The 18,772-nt window shown below is 42.7% G+C and overlaps 1 protein-coding gene across 3 annotated transcripts in view; it reads right to left on the reverse strand.

Annotated features, from left to right (window-relative positions):
- Window positions 1–18,772, reverse strand: part of tafa5a (TAFA chemokine like family member 5a) — a 178,439-nt gene that overhangs the window by 127,935 nt on the left and 31,732 nt on the right. The window contains exon 1 of one of the 3 annotated variants that reach the window (XR_015035047.1): window positions 12,375–13,231. The exons of 1 other annotated variant lie outside the window; for it this stretch is intronic. Coding sequence is in view for 1 of the 2 variants with exons in the window: in XM_085769072.1 (XP_085625198.1) it covers window positions 12,375–12,486 (112 nt within the window). In the remaining variant the exon portion in view is untranslated. Of the gene's footprint in view, window positions 1–12,374; window positions 13,232–18,772 lie in introns of those variants that run through there. One more of the 3 variants, XM_085769072.1, reaches the window with a different exon arrangement.

An 18,772-nucleotide genomic window follows, 5' to 3' on the forward strand; every position in this document is an offset into this window, starting at 1 on the left:
ACACCGGGCGCAGAAGGTGACACAGTACAGCAGCATAGGTGATAGTAGGCTACGGCAGCATTTGAAGGCGCAGACCGGCTGGGACACACACTCTGGACTGTAAACAACATGTAAAGGGAGGATGCGCTGGCTTGTTAGTTAGGCAGCTTCATGGAGCCCTGACCTCTCGTTCGCCCCCTGGTGGTTGGCGGACTATTGGTTGAGAAAGCGCTTGATTTGATATGCAGCACAGCCCGTTTTTTTACATGTCAATAATCGTGACGATCATCTTAATTTAATCGTGGCAGCCAAAATCGTGATCGTGATTAAAATTTGATTAATTGTGCAGCCCTACTTCATAGCAGTACTGTTTAAAAGGAAGCTAAACACGGTCATACAGTGACCTGCATGTAAGATTGTCAGTGATCACTGTTGTAATACTTTCATCTCTATCACTTACAGTAGTCTGGGAACACAAAGAAGAGTAAAAGTGAGGGCAGCAGCACTAGAACTGAGCCTACTTACACAAACTATTGCTTCCCCCAGCCTGGTATGCAGTAAGCATCCACCAGCTGAGAATGTTAAAGCAGAAGTAGGCCTAAGTGGAATGTTTGTGTTAATAAGTCTTAAATAGTTATATCTTCCGACGGCAATCACTTACATAGAGTGTTTGGTCTGAAACAAGGGTCTGTCAGTCACTCTGCTCTGCTGTAAGCCCAGGAGAAAACCTTCCTTGTATCCTACAACCTTTATCCAATGAGGAGAGAGAATGGCATAAAGGGGCGGCCCTCTCTGTATGTGCAGCCAAGGGATGCGTGTGAATGTGGTGACGTAGGGACGAGGGCGGGGACTGCTAACTCCATCGGCTGACAAGAAGTTAGCCAAAACGACCGGATCACTTACTTCTGCTTTAACTCCTACTACACACAGTAAATGTGTTGCATTTACTTCACATAATTTGAATGAAGAAAAGTGAACACAATGTCATTTATAAAATTGAGATAATCTTGTAGCGAGACTGCGTTAAAGCACCGAAAAAACTGAAATTCTTACAGCTAAATTTCATCTGTTTGTCCCTTTCCAGGCATCAGGATGCTCCGGTACTCTCTGCCACTGCAGCTTGCCTTTCTGCTGCTGTAGTGAGAGATCACGCTTATCCCACTTCACAGATTTTTTCATCTTAACTTCTCCTAAATCATCCTCATCGCAAAAGAGACTTCCACAAGCGAATGAGTTTTTAAGCCTTGATGCCACACTTTACTTGCCTGCCCTGCCATTACCTCATAATCTTCTCCATTTATGCTGCATCAATATTTGTTGGATTAGGTAAGGTTGGGAATGTAAATGACCAACATCACACAAAATAGTACAACATGTTTATCAAAAGGAGAATTTGTGACATGACTGTAAAAATACTGAGCAGTGATCTTCTACAGGTGTAATGTACTTTATATAACATATTTAAACTATAGAAGCAAGCATGCCTCCCAGCAAGGGGAAATTGGTTCCTCAGGGAGCACTAGCTCAACGGGATTCATTATTCCAATTTTTAATAGCTGAGTGTTCTGTATTATACAAAAGAGAGGTTGTTCTTTTCATATCTTTACATGTTTTTGACAGATTGCAATCTTGCAGTCCACTTTCATAGTCACAAATGAATATGAAACACCTGATTACTATAATTGATTGTACTGTATAGTTTGCTTAAAGTCTTACAGCCTGTATGACTCCACATTAGGTGTACTGCACATTTGTATAGCCTTCATGCACATATGCATTTATACGTGCACAGACCTTTTCATCAGGATGGCATTATTACAGCACTTAGCACACCAGCACCTTCTTGGCCAAAGGCCTCCTGGAGCTCTTTAGAAAAGACCAACTTTTTAATTACAGCTAACCATTAGCATACTGACAGGCTCTGTCAGAAAGAGCCGACAGGGTCATAACCTATGACACTTGCTTGAGACTCATAAACTAGCAACAGCCTTGACAATGACACAATGATTAATTGATACATTATACATAAAGACCATTCAGTATTGGAATCAGACGCATGGTGCATTGTTTTAAAAGAAAGATAATAAACATCTATGATAATAATTATGATTTGGATTGTGGTGAAAATCAGGATGGTTTGGTAGTGAATGCTAAAAACTGCGATATTTTACAGTAAGTGTTAGGACACCTGATACGGTGCCTGGTCACCACAGTTTAGCAAAAAGTCACCTGTTTGAAAAGTAAGCTGAAAGTCCTCTGTTTTTAAAGTTAGCTTTTTGAAAGGTGAGCTAAAAAAAAAACAAAAAAAAACCCACCTGTGTAAATAGTTAGCTAAATGTCACCTGTTTAAAAGCAATCTGTTTACAAGCTAGGCAACAAAAAAAAGATAAAAGGTTGAAACAGTTGACTAAATGTAATGAAACAGTTTAAATCACTAGCCAAAAGAGACTGATAAACATCTAGATGTTAAATGTACCGGATAAATGGTGATCACAGGTACTAGATGGTTTGAAAGCCTCCAGCCACTCCCAGTAATAGCCTGTATGTCATTCTATACAAGACAGAAAATTAGAGGCAAAACAATAAACATGTGCTGTGATCCACAAAACAGTAAAAGTGGGAGATGAATTGTGAAAATTATAGTCATGGGTGAATGGAAGGTAAATGGAAAGATTTTATAGTTATACATACATACATCTAAATTATTCAGTGGCAGTTCAGAAGCAGAAGCATCATTTATTTATGTCTTCAGTGACACATGTTGACTCATCCAATTAGTGACATCTGTCGCTTCTGGGACTCCGTACTACAGGCTATGTGCCTCCGGAAATATTGAGGTTACTGCTTTGTGCATGGGCATAGTGGTTGTTTTTTCCATTAAAAAATGTGAAACTGTCCTCATCCTCTGGGCTATGCAGGGTCTCAAATCAAATCTTTACAGTATATCCCTTTTGCTCTCTGCAACAGCAACTGCAAATCAGTTCATCGTTTCTGCATCCCAGAATGGTTGTTGGACCAGCAACAAGGAACAGTGCAAGATAAATGAGGGCAAGCGCATTGTAATTTCCATATCAATCACGGAGAGTGTCAGCAGCTTAAGTTGGAGAGAGGCAGACAGAGCAGGAGAAAGACAGAGAGAGAAAATAAGAAAACAGATGCTTTTGTTATTATGAACATACTCCAGCTATTATTTAATGAAGCCATTTCAAATTGGGGGCCAGGTAATGCACCTTGTGGCACCGAGCCAAAAGAAGACCGACTGTTTGTCTATCCTTTTGCCTTTTTGTGCGTCTGTCTGCAACAATCCTTGAAACGGTGTCAGAATCTCAACCGTCTCTAACATCTGGGTGCAGACAGAGTGCAGCTGTCATTTAGGCCATAAACGTCCAGCGAATTTATCATCCAGAAACATTAACATTGAATCGTGGCTGTCAGCATCTATGTCAACCGAGCCTTGATGTGGAGGTGGTGCGGCTGACAAGCTGGTGGGAAAGGGAAGGATGGGAGGATTAAAGGAGGGCGGAAAGGACTGAGAGAAGGAATGAGGGGAGGCCCTCAAGGCCCCATAACAAGTTCTCGAGAGTTGGGCCGGCGAAACTTTGTGCTGCTGTTATCTTGTTAAGTGCGGGAGTCATTGAAGGACACCAGACAACTGATTGAACGGAGTTGACTTCAGCACAATTTCCTCCTCATGGCGACATGTATCAAGCAGGGTATGGGTCCCTATATTCTGCAGCTTAACTACCTCTCAGGCCTCCCACTGTGACAAATGGCTTCTGTCTCTTCTAATGTAATATTTGTTTCTACTTCTGAGAGCCTCTCGGCTACTCCGCGGCGAGTCTGTCTGCCGACTGCTTCATTGTGTTAGCTGACTTTATTCCCCAACTGGCTGTCAATTGGTGGACCGTCTGAGTGTTCTCGTCTGTCTGTCTTTTTGTCTCATTGCCTGCACACTCCTTTTTTCTCTCCCAAGTTTCTTTCTACTGCTCCCTCGTCAACCCCTTGCTCCGTCTGTCTCGCACTCGCCATTTCTCTGCCTCCCTGGTGCACTCCCTCTGTCTCTCCTCCCTCACCTACTCTCTCTCCTTCTCATTGCCTCTCTGCCATCCCACTCCCTCTTTTCCTTTCTCCACCTCTCTCCTTACCCTCCCTCCCTCCTTCCCTCTCTTTTCTCTCTCCACTTTACCACCATGTCTTTGCTCCAGATGCTAGCTGTCTCAGCTCCGTGGGCTGCGTCTCAGTGATGGGCCCCTCCAGGAATTCAAAGCACCATTCTGGCATTTTCTTCCAAGCAATTGCTTTTTGCAGTAATAAAGGGGGGGAGCAGCTTTAGCATCTCTCTCTGAATGGGCTTACTGGCCCTAGGCAAAACAAGCACAAGTGCACATCCATGAATCCTCTCGAGGCAGGAGCACACCGCAAGACTCTGTCCAGATTCTGACCCAATTAAGCCGCATCTCGCAAATTTACAGGACCCGGTCTGAAAAAACTTACCATTAATCACTTTTTTCTTCGACAAATACTCGGATCTCAACATTTTTCGCAGTCCAAATGTCCCTGCTCTGACTCAGCCTTCCACTGCTCTGGATGTTATCGTCAAACGAACCCAAAGAACTGTTATATCACACGACATGCGCACAATCTTCACCAGGGTTCCCAAGAAATGCAGCGTGGCGTGGGTGTTTTGGTGCTGAGCAGGTTGTCAGTGATTTACATAAGTAGTGCGCACATGAAACTGTAAGTGTTACCTTATGTATCACTACAGGTTAGTGATGTTTATTTCACGCGCTGGTTATAATGTAGCTTACAAATATGTATGGTACATTAATATTTACAGCAGCTTTAGTGCTCTGTTATAAACTTGACCTCGGGTTTAATAACAGCTGTAATATTTTGTTATTCTGTAGATTTTTTTTTTTTTGCAAGTGGGTTATGTAAATATCCAGCAATGTAAACGTTAGCAACTATATACCACACGTGCTGTGGATCCCTTGTTGTGGTTTGAGTTTAACGCTGTGTAGCTGCCTGTTTCCACCAGAAGCATATGTTCATCCATGTAACCACAACTTTACAGATCGATAATTGCCCATGTGCATGTACTAGAATCTGGAGTTGTCGTACATGTCTGCCTTCCCCCTGTGGGATGTTATTAAAGATGGCTTGACTTTCATTTTAATGAGAAAAACAATGTTTTTCTCCAAGCTATGTTGCCAGCATAGAGCTGGACGAGCAGTAATCACAAGATATTTGCATACTACAATGGAGACCGAGTAGTAACACACAAACAGCCCCTTTATTTGACTGTGACCTGTTGAGCCCCCTCAGCCACACACCACTTACAATATGATATGTAAATATTATACATGCAGTTTTAATGGTAATTAAAGTCACATTGACATCAAATTAATTCACGTTGGGACACGGAGCATTTAAGGTGCAATTAGCCATGGTGGCAGATGCGACGATACTTTGCCTAACTGCAAACTCCAAACACTTTGCAATTTGTTTTCACATTAAGTAAATGTCACAGCATATTAGCATGCTATTATGGCATTCATGTTTGTCACGCAGTGGTTACAAAGGTGTAGGTAGAGAGGACAGACGAACACAGACAGGCAAAAAAAATAAACAGAGGAGGAGAAGGTGTCGCAGATGAAACGTCGAGAAGAGTAGAATCGACGAGACAGAAAAGTGAAACTTTTACTTCATCTTAGCACAAACAAGTTCACCAACTGTTGTGGATGTTGCCAGTTCTGAGACCATGGAGCAGCTGTGGAGAAACAGGCAGCGTGCTGTTTCACCACAGATGTAGCTGTGATTAAAAAAACAAAAAAACACAGGCACAAAGATGCGTCCCAGGATTTACTATAGCTACAGCAAAAAGCCTGCTGTTCTAATGAGACACATACGTGCTATTGCCCCTTTACCCCGGACAGGTCATAGATTGGATGATCAGTCACTACACGAGTGCACATACTGTATTGCATGTAGACATGTTTGTTACAGCAGTAAATGGCACTACATCCTTCTTTTTGCTAAGCCGTTTCCTCATGAGCTTCTCTTCAATCGATACTCATAACAATAAGCAGACACACACACATGCACACATGCATAATGAAAGCAAAGGCGCGGAGCCTGTAATTGATTGCACACTTGCATTTTTAAGTGTTGTGTGTCAAATAAAGCTAGTCAACTAAAAGGTCAACTTTTATTGATCAGGTGCGAGGCAGCACAGAACATTGCACCTGTGATTGCTAAATATGTCTATTTGACTTCTGTGTTTCTGTTGTAAATCTCTTTTATTTTATTTTTTTTAGAGGGCAGAGGTTAGCAGCTGCTTAACTTCCACAAGCCTGTGCTCAAGTAACAGCTCTGTGAGGTGTATATTGTATTTGTATTGTTTAACATGTGTACATCTTTAGCGGCCTAGCATCCTAGCATAGGCTAATTTGCAGAGGTGTTAAGTACATATGTGTGAGCAACCTTTAACATGGACTTAAATTGACTCTACTAACTCACCATTGTCATTGACTGAACAGTAGCTTTTAAAAACTGAGCTCCCTTCACTTGTGATTGAGAGCACAGCTCAGACGTAATTCACTCTATATTACCTCTGCATAAAAAGTTTTGTAAAAGACTCTAAAAAGCTCAGAAACGATAAAAGGAGTGATTTGTGATTTCAGCACCAAAAAGGACGGTTGTTACAATTCATCCTGACAGGTGAAGAAGAACAACTAATTCCATTGGAATCAATCTAGAAATGGATGAAAAACATTATGAGAAAAAGAAATCCACATTGGAAGCAATTGGTGATGTTTGAGGAAAAGGGCAAAGATTGAGTGATCACAAAAGTCAGTAGGGTACATCCTCTGGAAACCATGAATGTCTGTGCAAACCCATCCAGAACTATTGAGATACTTCAGCATGGACAAATGCCGTTAACTGGGAACTAGTTTGTGAAAATTTTACAAACTCCTAAGGCAATAAAACAGATGTTCGTCTGAAAAAGGAGAGATATATTGTTCAGAAAAGAAGCAATCTGCTTGTCAGCTTTAGCAGTCTGTCACAGGAGAAAAAAACACAACATGACAATACTGCCTTCCCCCGCAGTCCAGGTCTCCAAACTTCAACACATTCTTAAAGCTTACGGGATGATAGATGCCCTGTTGCCTCACCAAGAACAATATGCCTGAAGACCACAATCAAAAAAAAAGAAAGAAAGAAAGAATTCCCTTAATTGTGAAATGCTGTATTCGCTAAGTGTCAGACAACACAGCAGCACAATGCAAACAGCAGCTTGTCACACGAGTGCATGCTGCACAGAAAAGCCATACCGCCTGTGGCCACGCTGCCATCTCCCATTTAATGTCAATGGGCTCGTGCGCACGGTGAAAATGATCCCATTGCTGCTTAATATTTCAAACCGTAAGTCACAATATGCTTAATATTCCTTTCTTGCCCCATGAAACTTGATGCTTTCCATCTGTGGCATGCTCATTACACAGTAACAGCAAACCATCCACCCCACCCCCTCGTGCCGCCCTTCTAACTTCGAATGACACTCATCATGGTGTTTAAATTTTGCAAAGCTGCCTTCTAAAAAGCTGTTCAAATATGCATACAGTCTCTGGCCCCATTTCCGGGGGTCCATAATGTGGCTCTTGGCTTTCTCGGTGGAAAACTCAACAAGTTGACTCCCTTTATGAATTTACATCCCCAGGCCATCGCCAGCCCTTTCTGCTGCTTCCTGACAGTGGCTCCTCTCTCCGTCTCCCTCCCTGCAGAGGAAGAAGCTCGGGGCTATGCTGAAAATAGGATAAGATATTCAAATATGTGCATGCGTTCACCTACAAGTTCTTGCGTTTTTCGAGGTCAGCCGAGTCCCGGTTTTTTCCTCGGCTGGTGAATCAGATCAGCTTCGCAAGGTTCTCAGACATCCCTGACAGAAATGTGTGTACGTGTATGTGTGTGTGTGTGTGTGTGTGTGTGTGTGTGTGTGTGTGTGTGTGTGTGTGCTATTAGATATGAGCCTGCCTGGGTCACCACCTATGTGAGTCTATGTGCTTTTCAGCTCTTCGGGTGACGAGGTGAGACGCCTGGGTGGGTCCAAACATTTCTTTTCTCCTCCAACGCTCCCAACAGTCAACAATCCATCGATTTCAGCCGCAAAACAACAGCGAGTCATAAACAAACAGGCAGAGAGGAGACACAGGGGACCACGCTGAGAGACAGAGTGATCTGATGGGGAAAAGGTTTTAAGCAGCGATGGAAAGCTTTGGCGTCTGACAGCAGGGAAACATGTGCTCATGAACGTGTGTCCGACCTTTATTTTTTGGCGTTCTTTAAACCTCACATGGTGACGTTCATGTACGAGCAAATGGGTCATGAGTATTTGCATTTTTCTGTATGACCCCAAATAATTGCTTTGATGCAGCCGTGCTTGTGTGTGTGTGTGTGTGTGTGTGTGTGTGTGCACTGGTGTAACCTATTCGTCTGCTTTGATGTTCCGTTCATTAATATCTCTAATGTGTGTTTGCCCTTGAGTGCTTATATCTGTCTGTGCATGTAGGTATGTGGATTACACTGAAGGCTGGCCTGAATCAGCTATTTCAAAATCAGCAATTTTGTTGTGACTCTGCTACAAGAAAGGAGTTGCACATGACCTCTCCTGCTTTTCTTTTCCTCCTTCTCATCCCCCTCCTCACTGCTCGTTACTCCATCTTCCCCCTCATCTCTTCCTCCGTCTTCTCTGCTCGCAGTTCAAACCAGGACCGCGGCCGTGCTACATTCTTTAGCCATCCAAAGCTAAGATTAGCATACTGATTAGCTAGCCTTGTGGGATCTATCTTTCGCCTTCCTCCGAGCTCACATGCAGAGCTACAGCCTCATGAATACATAATAGCACTGTCAGCAAACAAATGCATGGCTGAGAGCTTCCAGAGGAGGGAGCTAGTGCACAGAACACAATGCATTAATTTATTTATTTCTTCTTTTTGTAATGTAACCACGGGCTATTGGAGCATTCTGGTGTGATTAGAGTTTCTAACAGCAGCTTACAGTAGGAGCAGTTTAACTGTTGAGCACTTGTCATCTATCTTGCGGGTGCCTCTCTTTCTCTCTCTTCCCTCCTTTATTCTGATCCTTTCCACTTTTTTCTCCCCCTCTCCACCGTGCCCTCCTTTTCACCCTCAGCAGGGTTTCTTTTTACTTATCTCCTCTCTCTGCCTCTTTCTGTCTTTCTGCAAATCTCCCTTTCCCTTTCATTTCTCCTCCTGTCATCCCTCTTCTCTCTCCCCGCAGCTCTCCCTCTCCTTATCAACATATTAGTGAGGATACGCAGCCACCACCTGCCTTCACCTCCGTAAGTGCCTCCCTCTTCTCTTCCTCCCTCCATCTCTCTCCTCTTCAATCTTTCTCCCTCAGAAGGGCCTGAGTGAGGACGGCAGATCGTGTGAAGTTGGATGTTGATTCTAGGTGACAGGCACCATATGAGTCATAGCCATAATCACAGAGCTACCCTCAATCCCCCTCTCTTCATGCCCACCCATCCAACCCCCCTCCTCCTCTTCCTCCTCCTCCTCCCCACCTTTGGCTGCAACAACACAGCCGCACTGTGAAGTTAAAATTGTCCTTGCTACAAACAATGGCTGTACAGTGCACACCATGCATGTAAATTTCTACAGTGTGCACACGCCGTCTTTATTCTCTCCAACACATCAGGATATTGAGTCATTCAGACGAGTGGAAAGTGCATATTACCCCCATGAAATAAGAAAAGAAAGGAGAAAAAAAGCCACATGCTTCAGTTGAAATATGCAACTTAGGAAGATTAGTTTGAAGCCCTATATATATATGCAGACTGCTTTCCTGGCCATATGCAGTAAATGCAATATATACTGTATGTATATAGCCGGTTCAGGATATGAATTTTGTCCCTATAAATTTACCATGGTAGAAATTAAAATATAGAAATACAGACAACAGATTAAATCATTCAGTGATCAACAGAAAATCAATTAGCAACTTTTTCTTTTTTCTTTTAGAAGCCAAAACCTCTAAAATGGGAATATCTAGGCATTTTAGTTGGGCAAAGGAAATTATCTAATGACATAATTTGGAGAATTTTACACAGAGGAGAAGAGAAGCAGGTGGACATGAGAAAACGATGATGTAAGGGCAAGAAAAAAAACTGCTAACATGCAACAGTCATCTCAGCTCAGACTTGCACAAGAAAAGACTAAAATGACGTCACTGTTGAAGAAATGGAAAAGAGACGAGGGAGAATTAAAGAAGTGCAACAAAGAGGGAGGGGGTGGTGTATGAGGAAAACGGAGTGCTACATGGAGATAAAGACTGACCGCAGCTGACCAGAACATCAAAGGACGCAAGAACAAAGTGGAGGAGAGGGTAAGATAAATATGAAATAAGGACAAAACAGAAGGACAGCACAGGCGAGGAAGGTCAAACAAAATGGAAATGGATGAGAAGAAACACAAAGCTAAAAGAAGCAGTGAAATCTTCAGAGCTGCGAGTTCAAATGATAGGAGATTAATCAGCCACAAGACTAAAAGGGAGAGAGCTAAAAGGAAAGAACTGACAGGAAGGAGGCCTTAGGAGTTTTGTCTAATAGACAAATAGTGGTTGAAACAAAAAAGGATGTACATGGGTTTTGTTATTTTACTCGACTGGTCCAAGAGTTAGAAACCAAACGAGGCAAAAATAGGAGTTATGTCAGCCTCAGTGATGGACAAACAGCTTTTCACACCAAACAGTTCTCAGCAATATGAGGTGCAGAGGTTATGAAAGAGAGAAATCAAAGTAATCAAAGAATCACTGCCGACTGGATTATTAAGTTCCAGAGGAGGTGAGGGTACTGCTGGGGAGGAGGTTGAGCCCCTTAGAGGTGCAGGGTGCGGGGCGGAGGAGGTTTAAGAGACTGCTGACTGAAACAAACATCCAAGCACCATTGATTGGACACAAGCAGGAGATCAATCAACATGGCCAAAGGCACCATCAAAGAAAAAAAGACCCTCGTCTCCCCTCCACTCCCTTATCCAGAAGCTTTTACTCTCATAAACCAAGCCCCCCCCCCCCCACTTCTCTCCTATTGATTAACCTGGGGTCTGTGTGATTACAAAGCAAACTCAATCTTCTGTCCATTGTTGACGGAAAGAGACGGCAAAGGAAGGGGCCATGGGTCCGGTGTGGATGCTGCATGGAAAACTCCTGAGACTGATCATGTAACGAATCTGATTATCCCTCCTCAACACCAGCACAGTTAAAGTGCTCAAAGGCAAGATGATTATATTAATCATTAGCTCGGCGGCTAATGAAATACCTCAGCTTTTTTTCCCCTTTTTTTCGTGCATGTTTTTTTTTAATGGGTTTATCATGGCTGTTGCACATAGCCTCGGTTTTTCACACGTAGCAGACTGGAGCACGGTGTGCCAGCTGGATTCCTCCTCGTAAGTGAGTCAGATGCACTTTGAGACAGAGAAGGGAAGAGAGAGGGAGAGAAGGTGTGAGGGTGCCAGGGAACAAGAAATCAAAAGACACACTCGGCCCAGAGAAGTAGCCTCATAGAGAGCAGAGGAGGAGGGGGGAAAGAGAGAGATTGTTTGACCATGTGTGTGTGTTTGCATACATTTACCTAATAAGGTTATCCTCCGGCAGTCGTTGAATTCCTGCCTGGAGGGCTGTATGTGCAACTAAACAGGAATTATTCATGGCTAAACGTCTGTTTCTTATATGCTCTATGAAATCTTGATATATGTTCAATCTGCTGCAACCGGTGTTAAGTCAAACCAGAAGCACAACTGTCTGACCTCAGTGAGTCAGTCTGACAGTAACAAAGCCCTCAGGAGAGAGAGGTGTGTGTGTGTTCCTTAGAGGGAGAATTAAAGGGAGTCACAAGAGATTTAATTAGGCCTCTGGCACACTTAGGTTCATCCTGCAATCCAAGGAAAAGTGTGTTCCACCAGACAATAAAGACACATTTCCCTCTTATCTAAGCCCTCTCCCCTGCGTAAGTGCCTGCTCATGCCTCTGCGTGTGTTTCCATGAGTGAGAGGAAGATAAAGATTAAGGGGGCAGGTGGGTTTTAGTGTGTGTGTGTGTGAGTGTCTCTCTCTGTGTGTGTGTGTGTGTTGTCCAATAACTGTTGAGAAAAAAGAAGCAAATGACACGTCGACAACTCTCATCCTGGATCAATACGCAAAGAGCGATTGCTTATACAAGTGGCACGATTTTTGGTGTAAAAGCATCTCCACATGACACGGTCACCCACTGCGCACGAGCATCTGCGTGTCCGACGCTTCCAAATGCCGATATGAGTGGTGGAAGGAGGGGAAGAAGAAGAAAAAAGAGAGAAGGAGGAGAAGAGCGACCGGACTTACCGCAGTAGAGAACGAGCAGCGCTGTCAGAAGCACCACAGCCCAGAAAGTTGACGACATCCTCGGCCAGCGACTGGCATCCTTGCGCCTTGCCAACCTTGACACTGAAGCCATTGAACGTACAGAGCGCTACTTCCTCTTTGAAGAGACAAATAAAAAAGAAAAACAAAAAGGTAGTAACCTCACAATCCAGCTCGGCCTCTTACAGTGCTCATATCTCCGCGTGTAATCCCACAAAAAGACATGTCAAGATCGAGCAACTGATAGAAAAGCAGTGATTTGCTCATTAGGTAGTCGGATTGCCGGTGCGCAAAAGAAAAGGTCACATCTTCCTTAGGAATCCCAGCTGGGAGATAAAAGCAGTGTTTTATAGCCTATTCGGTCAGAGACATAAGTTGGAAAACGTCCCTTTAGTTGTCCCAAAGTGTGTTAACCTCTATCTCCGTCCTATTTCTCAGGAAAAAGGAGCGCGGTGTGTTGGTGCCTGAAGATTGCGTTGAGTTTAATGCTCAGTGTTCAATCATTTGTACCGCAGCGTCGTAAAACCTGCTTACACCTGTGGTAGGTTTTCACGATCCTCTCCAGCTTCAGCAGCCCCGACGGCACAGCCCCAAAGACCGGGCTGAAAAACAGACCAGGTCCGAGTAAAATCCGCCTGAATGGATGGATAGGTGGTGGGGATGGATGGAGGAGGGCTGGTCGTGCAAGAAGGAAGAAAAAAAAAGTCCCTTAATCTCACGGTTTTGGGCTCGAAGTATAGATGAAGATCACAGCATGCTTACAGGAGGAAACGGAGGATGGATGTGTAGAGACGGAGAGACTGTGGGAGAAAGGAGCGGGAGGAAAAGTGCGCACTGTGCGACTCCAAGTGATTTTGTCCAAAGTGAAACATTCAGATAATCGATATTACGTCAGCAATAAGCCACTTGAGGTCGCGGTTTACAGTGATATCACAACAGCTTGTCGCCGTTACAGAAAGAAGAAATAATCATTTTACGTCATAAAAATCACCGCGTGAATGACGACTTACAGCGTTTTCATCGATTTTATATTTTGGTGTATGTTTGGTTGATTTTTGAATCAATACATATTGAGTGATCTCTTCTCACAAGTAATATCTTCTTTTATAAGAGGCACATAATTCCCACCTACACATAAATCATGTAATCAAGGATTTTCTTTATTTATTTATGAATTATGGATGGGGTGTGTTTTTGGCAGGTATAGCACGACGATGAACGGTTTTAAAGGTGCATGTATCCCCAAATGGTACAGTTACACATGCTGTATGTCACTGGACTGTTACAGCCATGGAGGACAGTTCTTACATCAAGTTTAAATGGACTTTATTGTCCTTTTTTATGTATATACCCATCCTTGAAACCAATTCATTATTCATATATAGTTTTACAAGGCAAATAACGGGCTGTTTTGTTGCTAATTCTGTTGGTAAGAGATGGAAGCTATACTCTGTCAAGAGCGTCACTGAGAAACATGCCTCATTAAAACTTCACAGCAGTGATAGGGTTGTAACTTTATATTTTAAAGAGATACACCTATGTCATCACCTTTATCTGTTTTATTTTCTTTTGTAGAAGTTTTTTTTAAAATCCCCACTATTAATTAAAGTATACACATTTTAATCCCGCTAATTGTAATAAAGTAAATATCAGAACACTTCTCTCTATAACAATAGAGTCAGTTAACAGACTTGTACTGGCTATCAGCCCTAGTGGAAGTGCAGTGGAGCGCATGCAGGAGCTTCAATGGAGCTTCAGTGGAGCTTCAGCACCACGGATAGCGCCAGGTAACATCCCTGCGGCAGCTCTTCCATGGACAGCGCCACGGTCCTGACGCTCGGCCCTTAACGGCCAACACAGAGGCGCTTCAGCACCACGGACAGCGCCAGTGCCAGCTTTGTGTACAACAGAACGCGGCGCTAGCACCATGGACAGCTCCACTGAGCGGTTCCACACTCTGGCTGCACCCATCAAACCGGAGCTGGCTCTGCCCTGCCTGCTGCTGGCAGTGTGGGTCTGGGGTGGGGGGACTCTGTGCATTCACCTCAACAAACCCTGTCGGACATACTGTGCCCACATCATCCTGTGGTCTTCAGGGAACAAATATGCCTCTCTTATTAGTCAAGCCAAAAAATATTGCGCTTCTATTTTGGAGTTAATAGAGATGGTCTGTCAGCTGGGCTATCAATGCCAGCAAGTTCCTTTATAGAGATTCCAAGTTATCCCGGCTTAGCCTTGCTGTAGTAATGTGCACTAGACTGGGCTCTTGTAAAAACCAGATTGTAAACCACACTGGCTGTAATAAAATAGTTAATTGCTGTATGTGTCCCTATCAGTCCTTGTAAAGCTCTAAATCTGTATGTAATTGCTCTATTCTGTAACCTATGTTGGTAACAATGTGAAAAGTGGACTTTTTTTTTCTCCAGAAACATCTCCCCTTTCATCACCTCTCTGGCTCGCTCTCTGTATGCTATTCGCAGGCCTGATTTTAAAGGCAGTGGACAGTCAGTCAATTACAGGCCAGGTTTGAAAGCACTGGCATGTTGCCTCCCGCATGGTGTTATGTCAGTGACTGTGGCACTGACTGTACAGCAAGGCCAGAGCCTGCTTGGCACACGCGCAAAATGAACAGCATGAACCCACACATGTACACATTAACTAAGATGCACACGCTTTCAATGCAAATCAAGCAATTAAGCACATATACACTGTTTTCCCAATCAATGTTTATCCTACACAGAAACAGCCATTTACTGCAGCCTGGATACAAGCTGTGCCCTACATATATGTTATGACTGCCTCACATTTGTTTTGGTTGTGAACTGTAAAATATCTTCTTCTGGTCACATGACCACCCATCCACCTATTTATGCTACCTGTTTGCTTTGCTTGCCACACCCTAAAGAAGACTTGTTTGTCGAAACACGTTGGTCCCCGTTTCCAATAAAGGATTTTTATATTTATTTACATCAGAGTGCCTTGACTGCTTCCTTGACTGTTTTCCCACCAGTCATTTGTGCTTCTCCTATAAATATTATTCTCTCTCAACATGAAACAACAGTGTAGCACTGGTCTGGTTCTGTTGACTCTTTGTGTTCATTGGTGCTTAGCACTGGAGTCTGCCTACTGTTGGAGTTCAAATGGATTCGGCAACTATCTGTGGAGTGTAAATGGTGGAGATGGGGAGTTGCAGAAGAATCATCTGCAAGCTGCTGCCAACATAACATAATGCACTCCTTTGATAAACACAACCACAACCAAAATCTTAGCATCAAATCTCTGTAGCTAAGACTAGCAAAACACTCAGCTGTGGAGAGAGCAGTGAATGATACCTGTAACTAATGGAGCAAGCAATAAAGGCAGCTCTGCCATTCCGTTTTGTTTACTTGATGCTTAATGGTGTTTTTGAAGAGATGGTTTTCAAAGCTAATACTCAAGCTTGAATGAAGTGTCACCTCCTTTTACCAAAGGTGTAATTACAGAATATTAAATCAACAGATGGTATTTCATAACACACGGCGAGAGAGAGAAACTGAACCATGGTCAGTATTTCACAAAGTTTCAGATGGTCAACCTTGGGCGCTGGAAGATTGTGTAGCATTTATGAAAAAGTGAACAAGCACAATAAAACATCTACCTCCCCTGGCATAGATTGCAGAATTTAGATATTTAGGACACATTTAGGAAAGTGAAAAAGGTAGAATTTACTCCTGGATCAGGAAGCTTTTTTTAAAAGTATATTTTTGGGGCTTTTTGCCTTTAATCTACCACCGGAGCTAAACAAGGCCCCTGGATCAGGAAACTTGTTGAACTTCAAGTGACACACCGAAACAATCTCGACCGGCAAAAGAAAAAATGCACAGGTGAAGATGAATAAAAGTAACAATTAACTGCTGCAGCCAAAGCAACAGAAAAATAAATCAAGTTGTTGCCATTAAAGCTTTTTGTTCCAAGACTGTGGAATTTAGACCGGCTACCGCTGACTTGTTTTTCAAATAGAGCTCCTTAAAACGCACTTAGTGCTTTTATGGAATGACCTTTAATTTTTTTGCTATAAGGACCTCTCTTTTATAGTTTCTTTTAATGTTCTTGCTTTACTTTTGTGCCCTGCCCATGACCTTTTGCAGTGTAGTGCATTTTTGTTTTTAGTCACTTAATTATACTTGCTACACATTGCTTTAAGTAGCAGCGATATAACATGTTGATTAGAGAAATGTAGAGGTGCTGGCAGTGTTATATTTTCGTCTTTGGACAGAAAGCTCTTTCCCATAGCTCTGTAGCAATATCCCCAGATACTGGTGCCCAATGTGTGGATATACGTAAGTACAGTCCTTATGTTCTGGGATGTATTTCATCTATTACTCATTTCTGGAACTGAGTTTTCATGGCTTCTCATTTACAGGAGAAAACCTCTACGCTGTGGCAACCCCTGCTCCCAGGAGAATAAAGCCTAACGATTTTGTTGACCTCCTGACCTTTCCTCTACTACCACATTAAGTAAACACAGCAAGGCTCTAAGAATAGCTAAGTCATCAGCGATTATTCTGACCAACACTCTCACTGTGTCTGCTGCCTCTCGAGGACATCAGCAGGAAGTAAAAACTGTTGGTCCGGTTACTAAGGAACAAAGAAAGTCATGTTCTAGTTCACTCTCACCATCTGTGAGTCCAACAAACTATTAAAATCAATATTCGAGTATAAATTTAGTGCAGAATAAAGATAAAGTACTTCATAAAAACCCAGTCCACATCCAATTAAAACCAGTTTATGAATGCATGAATGCTTTACGGCCGGTGCTACTGCATCACATTTAACCTAACCTGCATGTGTGGAGGACGTGCTGAAGAACTCAATGTCTCTCAGCCCTTTCAAATCAGCACAGGCTGACTTGACAGTGTCATCCACTGAATTATTTCTTCCACAGTAAGTTCTTATTTTTTTCCCGGTTAAATCCTCCCACCCGTGTTTCTTCTGTACAACCAAGATCTAAACCTTTTCTGTTTCTGAATCCTCCTCTCTGCCGCGGCATCTCGTCCCGTGAGAAAGGATGTCATGGCAGCAACAGCTCCCGCCAAAATCTTCTTTGCTCCTCTGTTGTCTGACACCTGGCAGCTGGCAACAGCAGTGATGCTGGAGGATTCTCCATCCATGAAATAAAAAGTGCCATGAAATAAACATAACATCATGAGAAGCAGCAATATGAAATAGATTTTTATACAAAATAAATCTGTTAGTTTCAAAACTAACAGACGAAAGGGGGTGGTTTTAAATAAACATTTCTATCATCAGAAAATAAAACTATGTTAATGGAAAAATATGCTATTGCGGTTGTCCAAAAGACTGAGACCACTTTCTCATTCACTTGACTTACATTCATATAATTACTTAATTCATTATGACTTAATTATATACTCAGCGCCGAACCCTTTGGGGCTCCATATCTAAACGTTGTGCTTCAATTTTACACCTCCATTTCCAAGCCTCTCCCGTTGATAAACCTCCTGCTAATGCAGCTCTCTGACTGATTGCTGGTATTAATCAACACCATCTTTCATTGATTTTACAAGAATCTGGCAAGTAGGTGAAAGTTTCATCACGCAAAAGAACTGAATAGTTGCATGAAGTTAAAATCCTACCATGTAGCAACCAAAAACGTAATAACAGCCAATAACGTAATAACAGCCAATAACGTAATAATTTTGGCCATTTTAAATGTAATAAAGCCAATAATGTAGTAACGTGCCAATAATGTAATAACATTTTTGAGCCAGTAACGTAATAACTTTTTGCCAATAATGTAACAAGTTATTACATTATTGGCTGGTTATTACGTTATTGGCCTAGTATTAAAAAAACCTTTGAAAATGTAATAATTGGTGCCAATAATGTAATAATACATAAATATGACTGCAGTTCTTGGAAATAAAAGGCTTTTTTGCAGTTTTGTGCAGTTTGCTAATCAAAAATAGGTATAGTCGGGGCGGTGCGTGGCGCAGTGGGTAGAGCGGCCGCCCCATGTAGAGGCTACAGTCCTCGCTGCAGGCGTCCCCGGTTCGAATCCCGCGTCGGGCAGACCTTTCCTGCGTGTCATTCCCCCTCTCTCTGCCTCCCCATTTCCTGTCTATCTCTACTGTCATCACTATCAAATAAAGGCAAAAAGCCGAAAAATATACTTTAAAAAAAAAAAAAAAAAATAGGTATAGTGGATGACATAGTCATCATATTTATTCATCCAAGATATGTACTATCTTTCACCTCTCTCTCTCTCTCTCTCTTCTACCGTGCTTAATGATATGTTTGCAGTAAGTAAGCATTGTAGGCTATCAACAACCTCCAAAACATAACCAAACTTGTGTATTGAATGGTGTCTGCCAGCCAGT

This window comes from Trachurus japonicus, chromosome 23 (genome assembly GCF_045865225.1).
Source record: "Trachurus japonicus isolate A0001 chromosome 23, Traja_1.0".
NCBI classification, from domain to species: Eukaryota; Metazoa; Chordata; class Actinopteri; order Carangiformes; family Carangidae; genus Trachurus; species Trachurus japonicus.